Source organism: Rhopalosiphum padi, chromosome 3, assembly GCF_020882245.1.
Source record: "Rhopalosiphum padi isolate XX-2018 chromosome 3, ASM2088224v1, whole genome shotgun sequence".
Lineage (NCBI taxonomy): Eukaryota > Metazoa > Arthropoda > Insecta > Hemiptera > Aphididae > Rhopalosiphum > Rhopalosiphum padi.
The window spans coordinates 32,415,599-32,438,577 of record NC_083599.1 but is presented as its reverse complement, the minus strand read 5'-3'; the positions used below and the strand labels follow the sequence as shown (position 1 = coordinate 32,438,577).

The window sequence follows — 22,979 nt, the reverse complement described above, 5'->3', positions numbered from 1 at the left end:
TAATTAATTACAAAATATTATTGTGGTCTTGCAAATGTTTTGTGCAACTTGTCTTCCTCTTTCATTTACAAGTTTCTCATAACATCCAACACATCTTCTTCTTTTTTTTTTGTTACTTTGACCTTGTGTTTCATTTGTTTGTACCAATTTATGTTTTCTAGAAGATGGGGATATGGTTATTTCATCCTTTTTTTTTTTATTAATTTTTCAATAATCTGCTGTCTAAAGACTGATATTTGTATATTTTTCCCAGTCAATTCTTTGTACATAACTAATGCATTTACTACAGATGTACCAAGCAATAGTTGAAACGCCACTTTATGATACCATCTGATGGATTTTCTCAAAGGTGTGAAATAACTGTTCATTTGGTCTGACACATCTATTCCCTGTTTATTTTTATTATAGAACACAATTGCTTCAGATTTTTTAATTTTCTCTCCATTCCTCGATATTTTTCCTGTATCAACCATTTCAATACCATGTCTAGTGGATACCATAAGACTTATACTTGTTGTACCTACACGTTGAGGGCGAATAGACTAAATACTCCAAAGGACGTAGTAACTGCTAAACTTAAGATTGGAGAAACAGTTTCAAAATATTCAAACAATGTTATGATAGGAAAATGGAAAGACAAGGTGACGTACATCTCATCTGAGTTTGAAAATAATATGGTGCCAACGACTAATCGTAAGAATAGAGAAACTCTTAAATCATTACCAATTAAACATTACAACAAGTTTATGAGCGGTATCGATAGACAGGACCAGATGAATAGTTATTACTTATTCACAAGAAAAACGATCAGGTGGTACAAAAAGCTAGGTATACATATTATACAAATGCTACTTTTGAACTCATACAATTTATATAATCAATATAATATCGGTACAAAACTAAGTTTATATGATTTTCGCATAATTGTTATAAGTAAAATATTACCTAAGCCAGAAACACCTTCGAAATCATTGAGCATCGAAAAACATATACCATCTACGCATGGAATGGGTGAAAATGGAAGAAATTTGCGGAAAAGATGTCAGCTGTGCTACCAAAACGGTATAAGAAAATATAGTACATACTACTGTGACGCTTGCCCAAAAAAACCAAGTTTGTGTATTACATGTTTTAAAAAATTTCATACACAATAAATTGTTTTTTTTTTAATTTTTAATTTTCAGATAATAAAAATCAATTTTATTAATGGTTTTGTGATACTTGTATATTATTTATTTAATTGTATATATATACTTCCCTTGAATTTCTAAAAGAAATCAACGAAAATAACTAAGACGCCAATTGGCGTCCATGCGCACTGTTGAAAAAAAAATTAATTGGCGCTAACGACGCCAATTGGCGTCATGAAAGTTTAAAAGCTCAAAGTTGAAAAAAATGGTTAATATGTGTTATTGAACACTTATCAAAACTTTTTTCTTAGTACCAAAATAAAATTTGACGAAAAAAGTAACGCACTGGACGGGAAATGTAAAAAGACATACGCAGGCAACGTGTTTTAAAAGAATATGAAACATGTTCTTCTAAGATTTGTCAATAAAGCTCTGAACGGAAATTCATAAATTTGACATATCAAATTGATTTTGAAAATAATATTAGTAATCTACAACAATGTATTAATACAATGTACAGCCAGAATACACGATCGGAACTGCTTTCCACCTTGTTCTGAAAATAAGAATGTTACACTAGATTTATCGCATATGCATTTGTTTATAGACGTTTTAATCTGGGAAGGTAATCAGTTGTATACAAACATTAATGACTTTCATGTAATGATACTCACAAATTGTTTAAATATAATTTTTAGGAGAAAATATTATATCTACTCAAAGGAGCAGTGAAGCAGCTAATTTATTAAAAGTTAAACTCTGTGACATTCCGCTGTTATTGATTTATGGAACAACAAATTATGAACTTCGTGGTGCTGTCTGTTTTCATCGTGTTAAGAGTGGTTTAAGGACTTCAATTAGGCACTATACGGCATATGTAAAAAGAAGTAGTGGTCGTCAATGGGAACTTATCGATGATATGAAAAAAAAACCAGTTCCAGTTAAGGACACAACAACAATAATGTGTGAATTTTTGGTTTATACAGTTTGACAATTTATTTGTTGTACCTTATATTATATTTATTATCTTAACTTTTATAATTATTATTATATCATACTTAATAATAAATAAGAATAAGATTAATATTTTAAAAATTTAATTGCTATGTAAGAATTTTTTTAAAGCATAGATACAAAAAAAATATAATACAATAAAATGATGTACAAGTCACTTCAAAAGTTTGAAAATCGCATTATTTATGTTTAGTGGGGGGCTGGGGAAATGCGCAAAAAAGAAAATGCGATTTGTAGGGCGGGGGAGTGACGTGCGAATTTTGGGTCTAGTCGTGCAAATTCATGCTAATTACATGCTAAATAATTGCATGAAAAAATTGTTATAATATAAAAGTTGTAGTGGTGGGGGGGGGAAGTACGTTTCTATCCAACAAACTATGGAAAACCCAAAGTTATCAAATCCAGAAATGTCGCTAAATCTTGATTCTTTCAATGAATGTCCCTTGGTAGTACACAATATCTCTCGTCAATGAATTTAAACGTGATGTGGCTATTCTACCCATTGTCAACTCTGAAAAGATAGTAACATTTTTGTCTTGTTTGTTGTTTTTTACTTAAAAATTGAATTCATAATTTTGGTTAATATTTCTCATTTTGAAATTATAATTTATAGCGATTATCTCCAAAAACAAATTAATTACGCTGTGTTTATACGACGAGCGGATCACTGCAGCTAATTCCACGCTCCGCACGCGCATGCGTGCACCGATTACTATCAACATCATATCATATCAATTATTAATACAAGTGATAAGCACTTGTCCAAAAACGGATAAGAGTGGATATGTTGTAACATATTTATTATTTTATTAATATCATTAAGCACCTATTTACACAGAATTCTGTGCTATTTATAAACAAAAAAATACTCAATCGTCAATGGTTAATATAATCACACTAAATACTAATAAGTCAGTTATTAATAACTAATAACTCACAGTCACAAATGTTTACAGGACACAATACAAATAATACATATAATAAATCTGTTACTCGTTATAGTGATTTTGAAGAGGCATCGTAATAAACATGATCAAAGTCGGTATGTATCACCTCGTTTGATTGCCCTTATTATTATTCATTGTACTCATAATTGATACTTTTTGAATTTCAATTGATTTTGATAGCCTGCTATTTGACGTTTGTTTTTTTTTTGTAGAGTGGAAACGTTGTTGATAAATATTTTTGTGGCTAGGTAAGTTAGATAAATTTGAAAAAAGAGGTCCAGAAGAACTTGTGGAATCAATCTGGCCTTGTTGTAAAATCTTCAATAATTCATCTAACTTTTTAATGCCTTTTAATTTTGCTTCATCTGTTGCAGTGCTGGCGATTCCTATTGTTGCATTAATTAAAGCTGTAAAGCGAGTCGAAATGGAAACCGATTCTTTTTGATCTACTGATGTTATTTGAGATCCTTGGACAACATGATTACTGTGCTCTACAAATGCTGACGTTGCTCTGTCTTCATCAATATTTACTACAATATCTTTTTTATCAGATACTCTTAGATGACTCTTAGATGACTGTGTGCTATTTGTTCCATTCGAAAAGTAGGTTTGTTTTTCATCATTCGTATAGTTCTTTCAAATGTCATATCCCTTGCAAAACGCATAAGTAAACTAATGCACTTGTCAACTCTTCTATTTTGTTTACCATCCATATAACAATATTTCAATTTCCTGTGCATTGCTTCTAGGTACATATTTGTATTTAAAGATAGATCAAGTCTATAACAAAATGCCCATGTTTTGGGTCGTTGAGAATAATAATTTTTAAAGTAAATCCCAAAATCTTTAGTTTCGGCATCGTCTTCACACATTGCAAGAAAGCACTCTAAGGAATTCTGAAACTGATCAATATCCAAAATCTCCATCAACGTACGACAAGTTTTATACACTTCTGACTGCTTAGCAAGAGATTTAATTTTATTCAGATTTTTTCTCCAACTTCTGTCTACATGCCAGTTGCAAAGTAAGTGATGTTGCGGGTTTGACATTATATTAGACCAGGCATTAATGTATGTTGAGGTATCGTCTGACATTAAAACTTTAGTTGAAATTAAACCTACTTTTTCTTTTATAGACGAAAAAAACATAGACATAGCCACTGAATCAATTCTATTGCTTAAACAGAACGCAACTGGGCAACCAGCTCCAAATTCATCAACTACGAGTAATGTTGTGAGCTGAAAGTCATAGCTGGTAGTTCCATGGGTGCTGTCAACGCAGACTCTGTCAGTTGCATATTTTAACAAAACATCTATTTGATAGGGTGTCATTATTACAATCATAAAATCGTCTTTCAATAGTAGACCTTCTTTCTCACATCCTTGCATTTTAAAATATGTTACTGGTGACTTTTCTTGAGTAACATTTGTTCTTGTACCCATATTTCTGTACTAAAAGCATCATTTGTGTGTGCAATGTCTCGGTCCAAGTCATAGTCCCTTTTTAATATTATATAAATCTCGTTTGTCCACAGCATGGAAACGGTTGACACATTCTGTTGAAGTTACTGATTTTCGAATATCATCCAATATCCGTTCAAAAGTCACACCTGATTTTATTTTACCAGCAAGTTCATCTCTTTCTTCTTTTGACAGATGTAAAAATTTCATATTTAATGCATGGCCAACATGGGTTCTTCTAAATTCTACTGTTATGTACCCGTCAATATTAGAAGTTGTCATTTCAGCAGGACAAATCTTACCAGTTTTGTGGCTTTGTGACCATTTCATTCTCTTCCCTGCGCCTGTTGTTCGAGAAGATCCTGATCTGTGACAAACATAATAGGGTTTGTTTCCAACTACCCTTTGAACAACAAAGAAAGACAGATCTTCTTTTTCAATATTTCTTTTCCATGTTTTAAATTCTATAAAATAAATTAAAATAGTTATATATAATACAATATAATATACAACATATATTAAAAATCACCATTTATATTATATAATATATTAATTACTAAGAAGTTAAAAAATTAATATAAATACTGTGGAGAGAGTAAAACGCTGCAGTTTCTTTTATTAATTGTACATTATGTTCTTTGGAAATGTGTTCACATACATTTGTGAGCGTTTAAAAGTCTTCTTCACATGAAGGACATTTTACCAAACGGACACTACTTCTATTGTCCACACCGTGGGCTTTTTGCATATTATGTTTATTCCTATTGCCAATATTGCTAAACATACTATCACACAAAGAGCATTTCTTCTTTTCTTCATAGTCATGACTTGATTCATCATCACTTTTACGTTTATTTAATAATATTTCTGACATTTTTATAAAACACTGATTGTACGCGTAACTGCACTAGGAACTATATGGGATGATATTATATTTTTATTTTGTGTGATGAATAACCTAATAATATAATATCTTTCAAATATAAAAGTATTGGACTATCCATAAATAAAGTGAATTTTAATTTTTAATGTTCTAATTATTTGTTATTAGCTACTCATAGCTGGAAATTTTGTTATAATTTAATATTTTATAAATATAATTCTGTACATTCTGTGTTATGTTTTTTTTTTTTTATTATGTAATACAATTATAATATATTAAGCTGAACTTTTTGTAATGATATTCACATTATTATACAGTACTAAAATATAAATAATCATATATATTTGTAACTGATATTACAAGATGTGCATTGACAATTATCTTGACACATCTTGAACCTATATAACTTTTCAAATAAACAACAAGTGTCAAAGGTACAATGAATCCAGATGACCATCAATAATTTTCCTACAAGTACAATAAGCTTTCAATACCTTCATATTAAATTTATTATATGTATTATTTGTATTGTGTCCTGTAAACATGTGTGATTGTGAGTTATTAGTAAATAGTGTGACTATATTAACCATTGACGATTGAGTATATACTTGTTTAAACTTTATATAGTATATATATTATACATAGCAGTCTTGTTGAATATTTGTATTTAAATACTTTTTGAGCAATGTATTTTAAATACTTTTTATTTATACTTTTATTCTAGAATACTAAATACTTTTTTTCATTTGATGTGATCTACTCCAAATATATAAATAAGGTTTCGCCAATAAACAAATTACTATGTTATTGAACTTATAGAAAAAATCTCATTTTATTATATTATATATTATTATAGTTTGACTGAATATGTGAACATGAATGGTTTGTGCTATCATAAAGTAAATTGTAGTTGGACAAATAATATTGAGAATATTTGTTCTAGATCAAACTAAAACTTTTAGAACACTAAAATAGTGAATGCCATGAAAAACTTGGATCAGAAAGTAATAATCATGGCTAAATATATAATAGGTATGATCACATTAAGACGCATTTGCGTCCTGGGCTGCGCACTTAGCATGGAACGAAATCTTAGCTGGCAGTGATTTTTATCACCGGCTTTCACCGCTACCGAAGAAATTTCTTATCTAATATCTATTACTGCCAGTGGCGGCTATAACACCTGCGTATCACGAAGTTGCGATCATACCTATATATTTAGCCATGGTAATAATTATCACGAAAGTCTGATTCTAGAAAAAAATAATTTGCTCTACCTATCCCTACATTACCCACTGCAATCATTAATTTATTACCAGTAAAATTCATCGTAGAGATTATATTTTATTTTAATATAATATCTTTCTTCAAATGAGATTGATGGGTTAAAGAACCGAGACAAATTAGTGAATATACTTGAATCATATTTGTAAATATATTTATTAACATTTCGTTATGTAGTGAGATTAGGGGCGCATTTTGAAAAATTTGTACTTATTAGTACAACTATATTTTAACAAAAAATGAAAAAAAAATTCTTTAAGCCCAACAATACATTAATACATTTTTTGTCCAAAAATATTTTGGAATTTAGCTCTTCTAAAGAAACAAATTGTCACAATCAAACTATCTATTTAATGATGTTAATAATTTTTTTATGAATACGTAGGTGCATAATATTGGCATAAGTTTGAACATCATTGATCTATGTCGGGATTCTGATTTTACATCAATTTTTAACAGTCGTTAAATAATCCACATTTGCTAATCACAATTTTGTGTTTTGGTTTACCAGACGCGTAACCCGAATCCTCTATCTAAACAAAAAAAAAATAGTACTATTAAGAATTCCATGTATTTTTATGTCCATTTTGGCGAAATAGATACATACGAGTCTCAACGTTTTCATTCCGCCAACGACTCTACCAAAAACGACATGTCTACCGTTTAGTACTGTCAATGGTTTGAACGTGATCATAAATTGTGAAGCGTTTTCGTTTTTCTCTAAATTGTACATGGATAAAGTACCTGTACCAATAGACGTATGGATATTATAAATTACAACTAATTACAAGTATTGTATTAAACCAACGACGTCGCTTTAATATATCCTTTATTATACTTAATATAATAAATATGTTAAATTGATATGTTAATATGTTTAATTCATTATTTTATTACGTGTTGTTGCTAATCATACTGCAACGATTCCTAGAAATTACTGTAAACGAACAAGATCATGAGTTAAACCAGTGCTTCTCAACGGGGGCGATATCGCCCCCCGGTGGGCGGTGAAGGAGTACTGATGGGTGGTGAGTTCGTTTTGGCGGTGGGCTCGTTTTGGGTGATAGGGGGGCGGTGAACTTTTTTCTGTTCAAAGCACTTTATGGAAGCACAATTTTGGTCGCAACGAGTTTAGCCAGTTTCTAATCCTGTCAGATCTACACAAGAACAGTAAGATCTCGTTTGATGACACACAAATTTACTGTCAACACCTTCAATCTTTGGATAAAGATTTTTCACAACGTTTACTAAAAAGAGAAATCGACTCGACATCGTAAAAAGAGGAAACTTACGCCTTCATCTCACAAACTTTGAACCAAACGTAAAAAAATTGGCTTTGGATCACCAAGCACAACCATCTCACTGATCAATACATTTAAAAACATTTTATTTTCATTATATTCACATTTGTATACATATATATATATTATATTTATTAATTATTCAATATTAAACTTTTCATGTATATTATTTTTATTTTTATTTTAATGAAGTGAGGGGGGGGGCGTTAAGGGCTTCTTAGGGGGGCGGCCGTTATAAAAAGGTTGAGAAGCACTGAGTTAAACCATCGTCAGCAGTTTTAAGTGCAAATGTACCATAAAAATCAGATCTTATAACTTTCGACTTTTTTTGATAGCCACCACCTATGTCTAGTCTTGTCGGTGTTTCGATATAGCCGATTTAGTATATATGTATACCTACGGATCCCATCCTGATATGCTATGAGACCTATAGAATTATGAAAAATCTAAACGTTCAGCTTACTAAACTTAGTTGAGTCGTTGGGACGTGCCCTAATATTACTGCTTGTATATAGTCCGGATCCCCAGACCTTATTACCGGGCAATGATTACACTCTAGTTGAAAAATGTATAGGTATCATCTTTAAACTAAGAAATAACTACATGCCTACACTATAAAATCTCTCTCATGTCTTTCACATTTACTGACATTCCCATATTAATATGTTCTAATTTATTAACAATTTGGCATTTACCTACACCTTACCCATTAGCGCCCAGCGTTAACATATGGCAACATTTATAGACTCTATTTATAACTTTTTTTCCGCGCATATTATCGTTATCGCAATCGAAACAATATACGTTTATCGACACTATAACATGTCTAGTTTACGATTGAACAAATACAATCAGTTTCTAATGCATTGTCGTCTCGGAAACACAGTTTTGTTTTTACGAATATTACACTCGACGAAAAAATGGATCTTCATTTCGAGTAAGTAGATTTTAGCATACGTACATATTTTTTTGAGCCGCTGTTTTTTTATATTTACTTTTACGACATACTAAGAATAATTTTACAATAGTTTGAAAGTATTTTGATAATACTGAATATAGTTATGGCTGTTTAAGTACCGGTGTTGCCATATGGCAATGCTAGGCGTTTCGATACATAAAGTTATTATTTTTTTTTTTCATTTTGAAAGGCATGGTTTTTCGCTTTCTGAAGCATTGGATATATTATTAAATGATGATGAGATGGAGGGGGATATTTTTATTGAGCCACCTCATCCTAGTGTCGATACTGATGAAGATTCAGGCGATGAAGACGGGAGTAGGTAAGATATAACATACTAGTTGATGTTATCAAATTTTTGTAAATAAATTCCGTACTTTTATAGTTTAGTTGATAATCTGTCATCTCGACAATTGACGGCAAACGCTGAAATTCGGCTGGGAAACAACGAAAGATTAGGTAACTTTTGTGACGAACTAGTTCAACCTACAGACATTTTGAGTCATAGACCACGTCATGAAACATTGGTTGTTACACCCGAAAAACATCAAAAGTGGTTAGAGGCTAGGAAAAAATCCAAACAAATACCTCGCTGGGAGAAGGGGGCAGATTTTGACATCGAAAAACCCGCTTCATTTCCCCAACCTGATTACTCCAGGTATAAAAGTTTGTCCGCTACAGAAATATTCGAACAATTTATTGATACAGATATTATTGAACATATAGTTGTAGAAACTAGACGGTATGCATTATTTTTAAACTGTCCTGATCCAAACATAACAGCAGAAGAAATTCGTTGTTTTATTGCGATATTATATGTCAGTGGATATAATAATTTGCCATCGAAACGACATTATTGGGATTCAAAAAATGATATGAAAAATTTGGCTGTATCTGAATCAATGAGACGAAATAGATTTTTGCAGATTTGTCGATTTTTGCATCTTGCGAATAATATTGATATCAATCAAAATGATAAAGCATGGAAAATACGACCAGTTATGGAAATGCTAAAAAAAAATGTATTGAGAACTTTATTCCTGAACAACATCTTGCCTACGATGAAAGTATGGTAAAATATTTTGGGCGACATAGTTGCAAGCAGTTCATTCGCGGGAAACCAATTAGATTTAGATACAAAGTATGGTGTCTAAACACAAACGATGGGTACTTAGTAAATTTTGAACTGTATCAAGGCAAAAGCCCTAAATCTAACACTGTTTACGAACAACTATTTGGTAAAGCTGCAAGTCCATTATTAGTTCTTATAGATGAAATCCCCACAGAAAAGAGACAATTGAATTACTCTTTATACATAGACAACTTATTTTCAGGCAAAAATCTCCATTCCTTTTTAAAATATTGTGGATATTCAGCAATAGGAACAATCCGTGAAAATAGGATTCAAAAAGACTATCCTTTACAAAATAAAAAAATATTTGCTAAAAAAGAACGCGGATACTTTGAAACAGCCATGGATAAAAATGATGGTCTTTTATATGTTCGATGGATGGACAACGCTGTGGTAACAATGATATCCACTTCATGTGGTACTAAAGAAATAAGTCACGTTAAAAGATATTCTCAACAAAAAAAAACAAATATTTTGGTTCAAAGACCAAACCTAATTGCTAAGTACAACACGTATATGGGAGGCACCGACCAAATGGATCAAAATCTTGGATGTTATCGGATTGGAGTTCGTGGAAAAAAATGGTATTGGCCTCTTGTAACATGGATGTTTGATGTGGCAATGCAAAACAGTTGGATTTTATATAATAAAACAGGGAGGCCAAAAATATCTCAACTTGAATTTAGAAGAGAAGTAGTAAATGTTTATTTAGAAAAATACAAAAATACTCCCACAGGATCAGGACGCATATCAAAATCATTGTGTTCGTCAGACTCTCGTATATCAGATACATTACGGTTCGATAAAACTAATCACTTTGTACAAAATACAAAAGAAAAAAAAAAGAAGATGCGCCGGAAAAAATTGCAACTCAATTGTACGAACAATGTGTTCAAAATGTTCAGGGTTATGCATTAATTGTTTTAAACCTTTTCATACCCAATGATGTATATTTATAAAATATTTTAAGTTTTTTTTGTACAAGCTGTACGACGTATAAGGAAATGATTTATTTTTTATATTTACTCAATTTTTATTTGCTTACTAACAAAAAAAAAATTATAAAATATACAGATAATGCTTATATTTTATTTTGTTTGATGTTTATTTACAATTTCAAATAAGTTACATTTTAAAGACGGGAAAAAAATAATAGAAAAAAAGTTACGAAATAAGTAGGACAAATGCCCAGTGTTGCCATATGGCAACGGCAAATATCTCGAAAACTATGATTTAAAAAAAAAAAAAATTTTATTTTAATATGAGTGTATTTATAGAAGTTGTCAACAAAAAATTAATTAAAATTTAAAAAAAAAATAATTTGGGCGCTAATGGGTTTGTATACCTACGCATGTATTTAAAATACCTATATAACTATCTAATCTGATGGCACAGTGATCACCGGTCAATGTGTGATGTGCGATTAATTAAAGCACCGTCAATAAAAGCATTTAGTAATAAAGGCAACGATAAATAAATAATGATTAATAAATTAAAATATTGCGAAGTGTGTGAAGGAGTTAATTAAGGACGTTGGAGGCAAATTTATAAACTATGTTTAGCAAAATTATTATAACCCTACAAACAATTAATAGGTTTTCAATAATTATTATACAAAATCAATATTATTAAATGTTAACGTAAAAGGGTTCCCAGTATATAAATCTTAAATTTATAACTGGCAGAAAAGGAATGATATTTTTTTAATTTTAGTGGATAATGGAAAGGACATTTTTGATAGAAAACTGTAGCAACTATACCGGCTGCGTTATGGCTGAGTGCATAGTTCTCGTCGTCGAAATATTGTTCGCCATTTATAGCTGATACACCACCGAGTCCGATCGAGTACTCGACGTCTCCTGCCAAACAAAATAGCCCCGGTACGATGCGGAAGATCTGCGTTCCCCTGTAATCGAGTTCACCTAGCCGCTGCTCGCACAACATTTTGAAATTTCCAGCTGTTTTGGGAACAATGCTGTCATACACTTCGATTGTCATACGACCTAGCGACCTATTCTCTGTTAAATTATTAACGTCCAAATAACACCTGTGATAATAATTATATTCATATCACATGCATCACCAAATCTCCAAAAATGCGTCGTAAATGAAATATAACTTTTACTTGGATTTTTTAATTAGAATGTTTTTTGGTAATCCCGTAGTGACAATAAGCGGATCATACAATTCTTTCTTCTTATAACTTTCCGGAAAATTTGTCATGAACATTATTAATTTAAGGTGATTTTTGTAGTGTTCTTCCATTTTATTGAAATCGACTAGAGGCTTCTAGAGTATTGATAATTACAGCAGCATTTACAATTTTATTTGTACAATTTTTTGTCATATTTTGATAGGTACTTACCACGTGATTAAGTCTTTCTAGAAACTCAACGTTTTCTTTAAATATTTTCTTATTTAATTTTATCATGTTGACATCGTTACTTTTAACTTTCATTTTGTAGAATGATTTTGATCTAAAACAATCAGTTTTACCCTGACCCGAACTTGTATTAATTAGATATAACTAATATTATAAATTAAAACTCTAAGTTTAGGTAGAGTATTCAATAAGTGTAGTGGTATACGTGAAGTTCAAATATAGGACCCTTGTTTTTATAATCCGCTAATGACTAAATTATTCTGCTAATTGATTTTGGCCACGATAATCATTTTTGAAAATTTTTTGTATTTTAGTCAAAATATAATTATTTACGGACTATGGTTATTCGTATTTGAATTAGAACATAAAAAAAAAAATTAATTTAGTTAATAATTGGTTTTTCATAAAAGTTCTAATAATTATAGATTTAATTTTCTATCTAAAGCCGCCACTGAAATCAAAAATTGAATCGTTTTTACCATAGACTTATAATATATAGACCGCGCATTACGCTCGTTTTGTGTGTAACACTTTAAGCCAACATATTTGCGAGAGAGACCACTGAACTGTATATTGTTCAGTGAGAGAGACAAACTCTGATATTAAATTACAAGGAGTTTATAGACAATTTGTACATTATTCCTTGAGATTATAAGTATTTAAAATATAAAATAATGATAACAAAATTGATAATATGTAATAAACAAAAATATTTTAATTTTTTTATTATTACAAAATACAAATATTGAAAAGTAATAAGTAATAACTATTAACTCTTAACTTAATCTTTGATACATGCTATAAAATATAAAGTATAAACATGATAACTATTAATTCTAAACATAGGTTTACTTATTTTGTACTTAGCTATTGATGTTTAAAAAATATTAATTTTGTATAATAGCTTCTAATTTTTACATCTAATTTTCACAAATGAAATATTTGTATTTGGGTTTATGTGGTGTAAACGAAGTGTGATATAAAAATTGAAAATTAATTTAATCAGTTGTAGTAAATGATTAATAATAGGTTCTTGATCTAAAATCTGGCATGATATATTTTGAAAATATCTTTCTATACTTATCCTTGTCATTGCAATTAAAGTCATTTTATTTACAACATTATTTTGACAAATACCTTGATAACTTCTAATCACTTTTTCAGCTATTTTGCAAAGACTAATAACATCATTACTAGGCTTGATTAAACTTCCACGGTTTTTTCTGTCTAATAGCTTAAAAGCTGATTTATCGGCTTTCAGTTCATTTAAGCCGGTTTCACTAAGTATTACTTTGTTCATTTTTCGAACTACAAATCCAGCAATATAAGAAACAATATCATCAATGAATTCACCATGCTGATAAAGAGTACTAATCTCATCATCTTCTTTAATGTATTTACCAGCTGAGCAAAGTAAATCTAATAATTCTGACTGCGAATTTTCAGTTTTACTTTGAGTACTCGAAACTCTTAGAATAGAGGTATCATCTAAAGCCATACAGTTGGCACTTGATGGTGATTTTACTTTAGCGTGGACTATAATTGATTTGTAGGCTGCTTCAAACTGAGCTACCGTCGGATTGTTGTTGAATCCTCCCTTAGCACGAATAGCCGAAAACAACATTTCAATATGGTCTTGACTAAATTTGTATGATAAAATAAACTGTAGTTGTTTGGTTTCAATGATTTCAGTTGCAAGATTACGGAGACTTGTGAGACTGGTTATGAGACCCAAAAATCCAGTTTTTCGAATTGAATTAATAATTGGTTGTAAAACACCATTTTTATTTCTGTACTGTATATTTCTTAAGTATTTTATAGATTCAGTTATATAGCTAAAAATTGTTTCTATTGTTTTACTCTCAATTGCCTTAGAATATGGACTTTTTGATAGTAAATTTCTAGTATTTAGAATGTCAAATATGTTATTTACTCTTCGGCTAAATTCTATCGTTGGCTCGCAACCTTGAAATTGGGCTAACTTGAGGTCTTCATTACAAAATATTAATGCATCACATACACTATTGCTAAATATTTGAACTGCCAATTTGACTTTCATTTTTTCTTTGAAATATTGAAATAGCCGAGTCCTTATTTTTGTGGCAGCATGCAATAAACTTTGATTTTGTAAGTTCACAAGTTCCTTAAAATAAATCCATTTTATTGGTTGATTATATTAGGATCAAACAAAGTACCCCAATCTCCTAATGTATTTCTCAATAATTTTATCACATGACAAGGATCTAAAATTATATGTTTATTTTCTTTAGATGATGGTAGTTGAAAAGTTGGCTTCAGATCTGGGTACTGTAACTTTGCTCCCAGAACAATTGACATTGCAAGATTATTTGCAGCATCATCAAATGTTAGTGTCTTTATTTTAATTCCAGTTTTACACAACTCTTCTTAGCTAGACAAAATAATATTTGCTTTGTCTTCTGCTGTGATTCCAGCTATAAGATACTATGCAACAGGAATTTTCCAATAAGTGTTCATGCCAACTACAATTTTGACAAAAGCATCCTTGGCAAATGGAAGATTATCAGTTTGTCTTGTCGTACCACCAAGACCATAATCTATATACCCCTGATGTCTGGTACCTGTCCAATTTACATGTTGTTTAACACTCATTTCATCAATTATCATACAACCAAATAATTGTTTTCCACATTTTTTCATTTCTTCAACTTTCTTAGCTATAGCTCTAAATGACTCTGAAGAGAATCCAGGCAAACCATTAACAGTAGAATACCATTTTCTCAATGTGCTGACATGGGGCAAACTTTTTGAAAATATATTACGGACATAATCATATGCTGATGAAGAGTAGAAATGTAATGTTAAGGCAAATTTTCTTAATGCAGGTGTTATTGTTTGTCCATGTGTTATATTAAGTTGCCTCATCACTAACTGTTTTTCTTCTTCAGACTCAATGTTCTAAGCATTATAAGCCTACTTCACATTATTTAAATGTTAAACTTTTATTTCAGAAAAATTCTATTACCTTGGGAGTACATCAAAGAAATTGTTTAGCTATTGCCATTGATAATGTTATATATGTATTTATTAACTTATATTATGTACATATTTTATGTTTAATTAGTATATTAAATTGTTATTCCGGTGCAATTATGAAAAAAAACAATATCTGTAGTTTAATTTATCATACTAAAATTATTGATTATAAATAATAGAATTTAAATTATAGTTTTTATATAAATACTAGCTGCCCGTGTAACTCGATTCCGGTGTGTAGAAGCCATCTTCGAGTAGGTCGAACGAAAATCGTTTCACCGGAAATTCGAAAAGGAATGGTAATTGGATATCTAGAAATCGATCATTAAAGTCAATTACCAAATATTTGTAAAATATAACTTATTCTGCAACTTATTAATTATCAATTATTATTCGGTGTAAAAGTCTCGATATTTTCCCGGTGCTTTTTTGAATTAAAAAAAAATAAATGCATACTGAAAATGGTAATTGAGTATCTGTCATCAGCTGGTGCAAATCGATACCTGACTGGGCAATGGTTATTGGGAAACCGGTCACTAAAAAATATGATAAAGTCGATTGCCATGTTTGTAAATCTAGAGTAATCATTTGGTGTAAAAGTTTGTTCCAATGCTTCTCCAGTGCTTTATTAAATTCAAAAAGAATAAATGTATACCGAAAATTAGTAATCGTTGGAACGTTAAGGATCCGTTATAGATTGCGCCAAAACGTATGTTCTTTGTTTAGTTTCTCCACTACATCACTTATATTGTACAAGAAGCCACACATTTATAGATATTTCATAAGATTTAACGCATTCTGATAGGTGTTACCAACTTTTAAGTCTGGGGATGTTCCACAGATTTTCAAACGATCACGTTTGAGGAAATTTTCAACTAGGTAGACAAAAAATATGTAATTTCTTTTTTAAAAGAGTAATATATTACGCTAAAATATAACTTTGTGAACGGTCACTATTTGAGCTTTACATTACTTTATAATTTGTAGAAGTTGGAAACTTATTGTCGTGTGGATAATTTTGCAATGAATACCAGGATGCAAAATTCCGTAGGTATGCCATGACAGGCAGATCCGAAAACAAAATGATGAACGGTTGAGTTAAAACTAGTCCTCGCTTCGCTCAGTCAAAAATACTCGTAAAACATTTATTCTATTCACTGCCTCTCTGGGACTTACTAAGAGAGGGGCCTCGGTTTATTTCCCTGGTTGTCCATTAGTAGTTCCAGTCCTGATTAAGAGGCATGTCGCATGTTATACTTTAATTTGGAAAAATAAAATAAAATGACCATACTAGTACCACACTAGTGGTAGATATTTGTACCAGTCAACTGTAACACATACTAACCAGTAACCGCTTTAGCGCTCAAGCTATCGAGGTGGTCGATGCTTACAAACGTTTTAGAAAACGCATAGGCTGTAAACCAGTATAGTACTTATTTTCAATACTCAGTGGACCGTGCGGCGTTTTTGTCCTTTTTTTTTTAAAAACACCTTTTCTGCATTGACATTAAGTTCAATTTAATACGTTTTGTTAATTATTTTGTTTTTTTTCTAAAACATTAATACGTCGTTTTCCATTTAGGTTGGGGCTCGTTTTTTATAATTCCCGTGATTGGTTGTATTGGTATATAGTTTGAATTTGTTTCGGACAGTAAATATCTTTTGATACACGATGAACGAAAATGAAGAAGTAGTTATGATATCGCATACGTTAGTTGCAGTAAGCCGATCAGCAATCGATCGATCAACTTATAAGATATATGAATTCGTCTGGATAAAAGGAATTAAAAGACCGAAGTACCGATGAATGTAAGTATGTCAGCGAACACTATTGACGTAAATGAAAACAGTGCATTTTTGAATGTAGAATTTACGGTAGAAACGAAACAAATGTTGGGAACGTTGATGGAGTTGGGTACTAAAAATGTAACGTTCGAACCGGATTTCAACAAATCTATACCTGTATTTTATGGACTAAACTTCAAATTTCAAGCGCTTGATTGGCTAAATATTGTTAATAGTATAGCCACCTAATTTAAATCGGTGGCCGGAGAATCTTAAATTACCATCAGTGTGCATAGAACCTGCCTGAAATTGGTTTTTGTCACACAATATTGTAAGTTGGGTCGATTTTGAAATTTAGTTTAAATTGAACGGACATTCGTCGTCGAAGTCTCAGTTGATGATAGATGGAAAGGAATATTACGTTGCGCGTCGTACCAACACGAAGGTGAAAATATGTTAATATTTTCACAAAAAGGTACATTTATGCTCCTTATTTGAATTAAGTTTTTAAGAGATTAATACACAAGTGTTTAAAGCTTTATATTCAAAATAATTAAGTATGCATTTGTTAAGCCACGACCAATAGTGCTGTGAGACTTCTGATAGCTACAAGTTTGAAAGTATGAAATAAAAAGAAAATATTAACTAGTTTGTAGAATTAAATAAAAGTGAATTATTAGAATTATACAAAAACGAGTATATTTCTTATTGAACGATGTTTCAGGGGCGAATCCAGAAATTTTCCAATGGGGGCACATATAATAAAAAGGCGTATGACAGCATACATAGACAAAGTTTATATAACATTATGCATGAATTTGGGTTTCCGAGAAAACTGATTAAACTAGTCAAACTCTGTATGGAGAACACACAGTACACAGTGAGAGTAGACAACACAATGTCCACCCCCTTTACTGTAGACACAGGCTTGAAACAAGGGGATGCTTTGTCCCCAATCCTATTCAACTTGGTGCTAGAAAAAGTTGTAAGAGAACTACAATGCCTAAGAGGCAGCCAAGTAACAAACAACGAAAATGGACTGCGTATACTCGGTTTCGCAGATGACCTGGATATTATAGGAAACTCGCTTACAGAGATAGCAAATGCATCAAGGGAACTGGAAAAAGCCGCGGAAAAAGTTGGTCTAACAATAAACACAAACAAGACAAAACTAATGGAATTAATAGATAGTGACATAGACCCCCAACAAAGGGAAGGACTAAGTTTTGAAAAAGTGGAAGAATTCAAATATCTAGGGGCAACTCTGAGCATAAAGAACGACTGGTCTAAAGAAATAAATATACGTATAAACAAAGCGGAAAAAACCTTCTACGCATTACTGAAATTTCTTAACTCAAAAACGCTCTCGAGAAGATCTAAAACGAGATTGTATGTGTCTATTATAAGACCCACACTGACTTACGGATGTGAAGCCTGGACTACAACGGTGACGACGGAAAGGAGGTTAAGAACTTTCGAAAACAGGATATGGCGAAAAATATGTGGCCCTGTGTTTGACACGAATGTGGGATGTTGGCGAAGAAGATTCAATAGAGAACTACAAGAAATTATGAATCTGGCTCCAGTTACTAGCTTCATCAAAGGTCAAAGGATCCAATGGCTAGGACATATCCTAAGAAGGGAAGAAAACGACCCTGTACGCGATGCTTTCGAGTGGAAACCTAAGGGAAAACGACCGAGGGGACGTCCCAGGAAGAGGTGGATTGATGGAGTAGCGGAAGACCTGAAGGAAATGGGCATAGAAGACTGGCGTGTAATCGCTCAAGACAGAGAAAAGTGGCGGGATATTGTAGTGACGGCTAAAACTCTTAGAGAGTAAAATGGCCAAAAGAAGAAGAAGAAGAAGAAGAATATACCCATTGACGATTACTGACTTCAGAACCCCTATATCAGGGGTCGGCAAGTAATTTCTATTGGAGTCCTAAATATTTTTTTAATCTTTATATTTTAAAAATATCAGTATAACAATAAAAAAAATTCTTTAGTTATTACAATTGATTTATATTAAAAATTACTATATTAGGAGTATGAAAATAAAAAAAATGATCTAATTATTACATTAAATTTAGATTTTAGATTATAAAATTACAATAATATTAGTAATAATTTACCATGAAATTTAATAGGAAAAATTGCATTAATTCTCCTTGGCCAGCTTTTTGAAATCAGGAACTCGTGTAGAACAGCTTACGCGTAAAGTGTCCACGAGGTGAGAGTCCGTTAATTTTGTCCGATATTTGTTTTTCAAAAAATTAATTTTTGAAAATGATGCTTCACAAATGTATGTTGAACCAAACATCGAAGCCAAGTTGATTGCCAGTTGCTTATAGTTTGAATACTTGTCAATCCCATCCTTATCCCAGAATTCTTCAGTTGACGCACTTATGTACTGCTTCAAGGAAACATCTTCCTGTAGGTCTATTATTTCCATTTGAAGTTTTGACTTTGAAAGATTAAATAATTTTTCAGCTACATCAGTCCATTCTCCGTCTGGGAGAACGTCGTAAGGAGTTTTTAAGAATTGTGATAGTTTTCCTATTTCAGAAAAGTCTTTGAATCTAGCATCGAATTCCTTCATAAGATTTGACAAAAAACTTAAAAATGTTTCGGTGTTTACAATTTCAGAATAATTTTTGCATTCAAGTATTGTTGGAAAGTGAATGAATTGTTTTTGTTCAATGTCTCGTTCAAATATATTAAGTTTGCGACGGAAAGCAGACACACTTTGTATTAAATCACATATTAATTTCCCTTCTCCTTGTAATTTTACATTAAGTGCATTTAAATATTTCAAAATGTCATTTAAAAAAGTCATTGAAACTATATTTCGATTGTTTTCTAAGAACTTCGAATGCTTCTTTGCTTCTTCAGTATCCACATTTTTTAAAAATGTTTTTACTTTTTCTTTAATGTTCCAAAAACGTTCAACTACTCGGCCTTTACTGAGCCAACGTACATGATTGTGTTGTAGTAAATCTGAATAGGCCGAATCACATTGACACAGAAACTCTTTGAACTGTCTGTATTGGAGAGAAGAACGCGACCTGATAAAATTGATTAACTTGATCAAACCGTCCATTACGTCTTTCAGTGTAATACTGAGTTTACAACAAAGCGATGTTTGGTGAATTATGCATTGATAAGTTAATATCCCGGAATTATTATCCCGGATTCTTTTTAGTAATCCTTTTTCTTTTCCCATCATCGCTGGAGCTCCATCAGTGGAAATTGACACAATTTTATCATAACTCAAATTTGATTTTTTCATGAAGTCATCGAATCTTTTAAATAAATCTTCGCCACGAGTCTTACCTTCAAATGTCAATATTGCTAGTAACTCTTCTCTAAACACTTTATTTTCAATGTCAAAAAATCGCACGAAAATTGACATTTGTTCAGAATCAACTAAGTCACAAGATTCATCAAGCGCAATGCAGTAGCACGGTGACTTATGTAAAAGTTCAAATAAGCTCTTTTTGTTCTCGACTGCCAAAATTTCAGTCCTTCTTGTGTTACTCCTTGCCGACAAAGGAATATCTTGGATAGAGGTAACGATTTTTTTATTTTCTTGAAAAAGTGCAGTGGCCACTTCCAACATACACTCTTTTACTATTTCGGAATCGGAAAACGGTTTTTGGTGCTTATTAAGAACCCAGCACACACGCAATGCTGGCTTCAGTTGATTTTTCTTGTTCACTCATACACCGTGTAAGTGTAGTCGTACTATTTTTGTAAGATAACATACATGTGTTTAGCTTATTTTTACGCACTTCACTGCCTGGAGGAAATTTTGTATGAAAATCTTTATGAGTAGTTTCATAATGCCGTTTTAAATTTCCACTTTTAATAATAGCGACAGTTGAATTGCAAATCAAACAGACTGAAATGGCTCTAACCCTTTCAGGCAATATAAAACAATATAGTTCTGTCCACTCGTTCAAAAACTTCCTATTTTCACTGTCAATTTTGCGTTTTTTACTCAACATATTAAACGAATAATAAGAAAAAATAATATAAAACGAAACACGCACTATATCCACCGGCGAATGTACACGTTAACTAAATTGTTATTTAGAAAATACGGATTACAGACAAAAAATATAACTATAACGATAACGATAAGCAATAATTAAATTAAAGTAATTTTACGCCGTCGGATTATTTGATATTTTGTATTGTCGCGACTCGGCTGTCGGCCGATAACATCGTAATAAAACCTGATTATTATCTGCCCCGTTCCCGATAAAATATAATGATATCATATAATATAGAAATAATATAATATAATATAATGAAATAAGTACAATGTGTTGACAGGGTCCAGAGTTTTGTCTTCCGCGGTCCGAATTCGGACCGCGGTCCGCCGACCCCTGCCCTATATTCATATTTAATTTGGCGGGCCGAGCACCACCTTCGTCCCCATTAGAATAATTCTATCCCAACCTAATTACCACCACGGACCACTTCGACAATATTTTATAGGTCGCAGACCACTTCAATTTTACGAAAACTAGGAAGAACATTTTTTCTTTTTTAACAAGAATACACAAAATTTATCGATAAATGTTAATTTTTATTGTTTTACTCTACTTTTTATATATTAAAATAATGTATTGGCAATTAAAAAAAAAACTAATAAAACCTAACTTTATTTTGGATGTAGTCATGGTGTTTTATTATTTATATATAGGATATGGAAATGGAATTTAAAAACTATTTTTTTACCTTCGTACGATAAATGATATTAATATTTTGTATTAATTTAAAATTGTCCTCTTCTATTTGCGCTAGTCTTGCCGTATTTAACTCAATAGTTCCAGGCTTATAATACGCTGTTACTTTAAGCGAGGGTGCTTTGTTATCCACTTTTGGCTTGGCACTTCTTATCTAGAAACAAGAACCACGTCATGATTTTATTACAAGGTACAATGCCCAGTAAGTCAATCTAGGATCACAATCATAATATATTTTATGTGAAAATATCATATAGGTATAGCAGGTTGTTTTGATGGAAACAACAGTGCTTAAATGTAGAAATATAGATGACAATCGGGTGGGAATTGAATTTAAAATTACTTATTAATATATATATATATAAGTATAAGTATAAATTATATTATCATTAATTATTTTGGTACTCATATAGTGTTTTTCTTAAGGAACCACTATACCAACATGTGTTTTCCTATCTATCTCCCACATAATATAGGAATAAAGATATTCTGTATTTCCACGACTAGTGATACGACTCTGTTCGAGTTTACGGCAAAGGCACCTAATTTATATTTTATAAAGAGAATATTTCCTGCTATTAATCCGATAGATTTTTAATATTTATATTTTTGAATACATTTTAACTGATTAAAAATAATCAAAATTATCTTAAATCAAAACATGTTTAGATTTAAAAAAATAAGTCATTGCCCATCGGAAACGCCAAATTCCTATAACTATAGTCAGTTTCACGAAAGGAAGTTGACGTTTATAATATAGATACACAATACGTTCCTTCATATTAATAATGTATTTGTACAAGTTATTTACTCAAACTTTTATAGTTTTGGTGGCATATTTCTTTACGTTGATACAACATTAATTTTACCTTATTTCTATGCTGTCGAAACATATCTTCCCATGTCGCTTTTCTTATGAGTTTATTTTGCATT

The 22,979-nt window shown here is 31.3% G+C and overlaps 2 protein-coding genes across 2 annotated transcripts; one reads left to right on the top strand and one right to left on the bottom strand.

Annotated features, from left to right (window-relative positions):
• Nucleotides 1-1,721: 1,721 nt before the first annotated feature.
• LOC132924519 (uncharacterized) lies at nucleotides 1,722-2,121 on the top strand. Its single transcript, XM_060988884.1, has 2 exons — nucleotides 1,722-1,755; nucleotides 1,829-2,121. Exons 1-2 carry the CDS (start codon nucleotides 1,722-1,724, stop codon nucleotides 2,119-2,121), a joined length of 327 nt encoding a protein of 108 aa, XP_060844867.1.
• Nucleotides 2,122-7,170: 5,049 nt separating this feature from the next.
• Nucleotides 7,171-22,978, bottom strand: LOC132924186 (peptidyl-prolyl cis-trans isomerase E-like). The gene is made up of 7 exons (XM_060988334.1): nucleotides 22,916-22,978; nucleotides 22,039-22,200; nucleotides 12,475-12,606; nucleotides 12,235-12,398; nucleotides 11,870-12,156; nucleotides 7,326-7,462; nucleotides 7,171-7,251 (listed from the first exon to the last, which is right to left on the bottom strand). The coding sequence occupies exons 1-7, from the start codon at nucleotides 22,976-22,978 to the stop codon at nucleotides 7,171-7,173; spliced, it is 1,026 nt and encodes a 341-aa protein (XP_060844317.1).
• Between the last annotated feature and the right edge of the window lies 1 nt (nucleotide 22,979).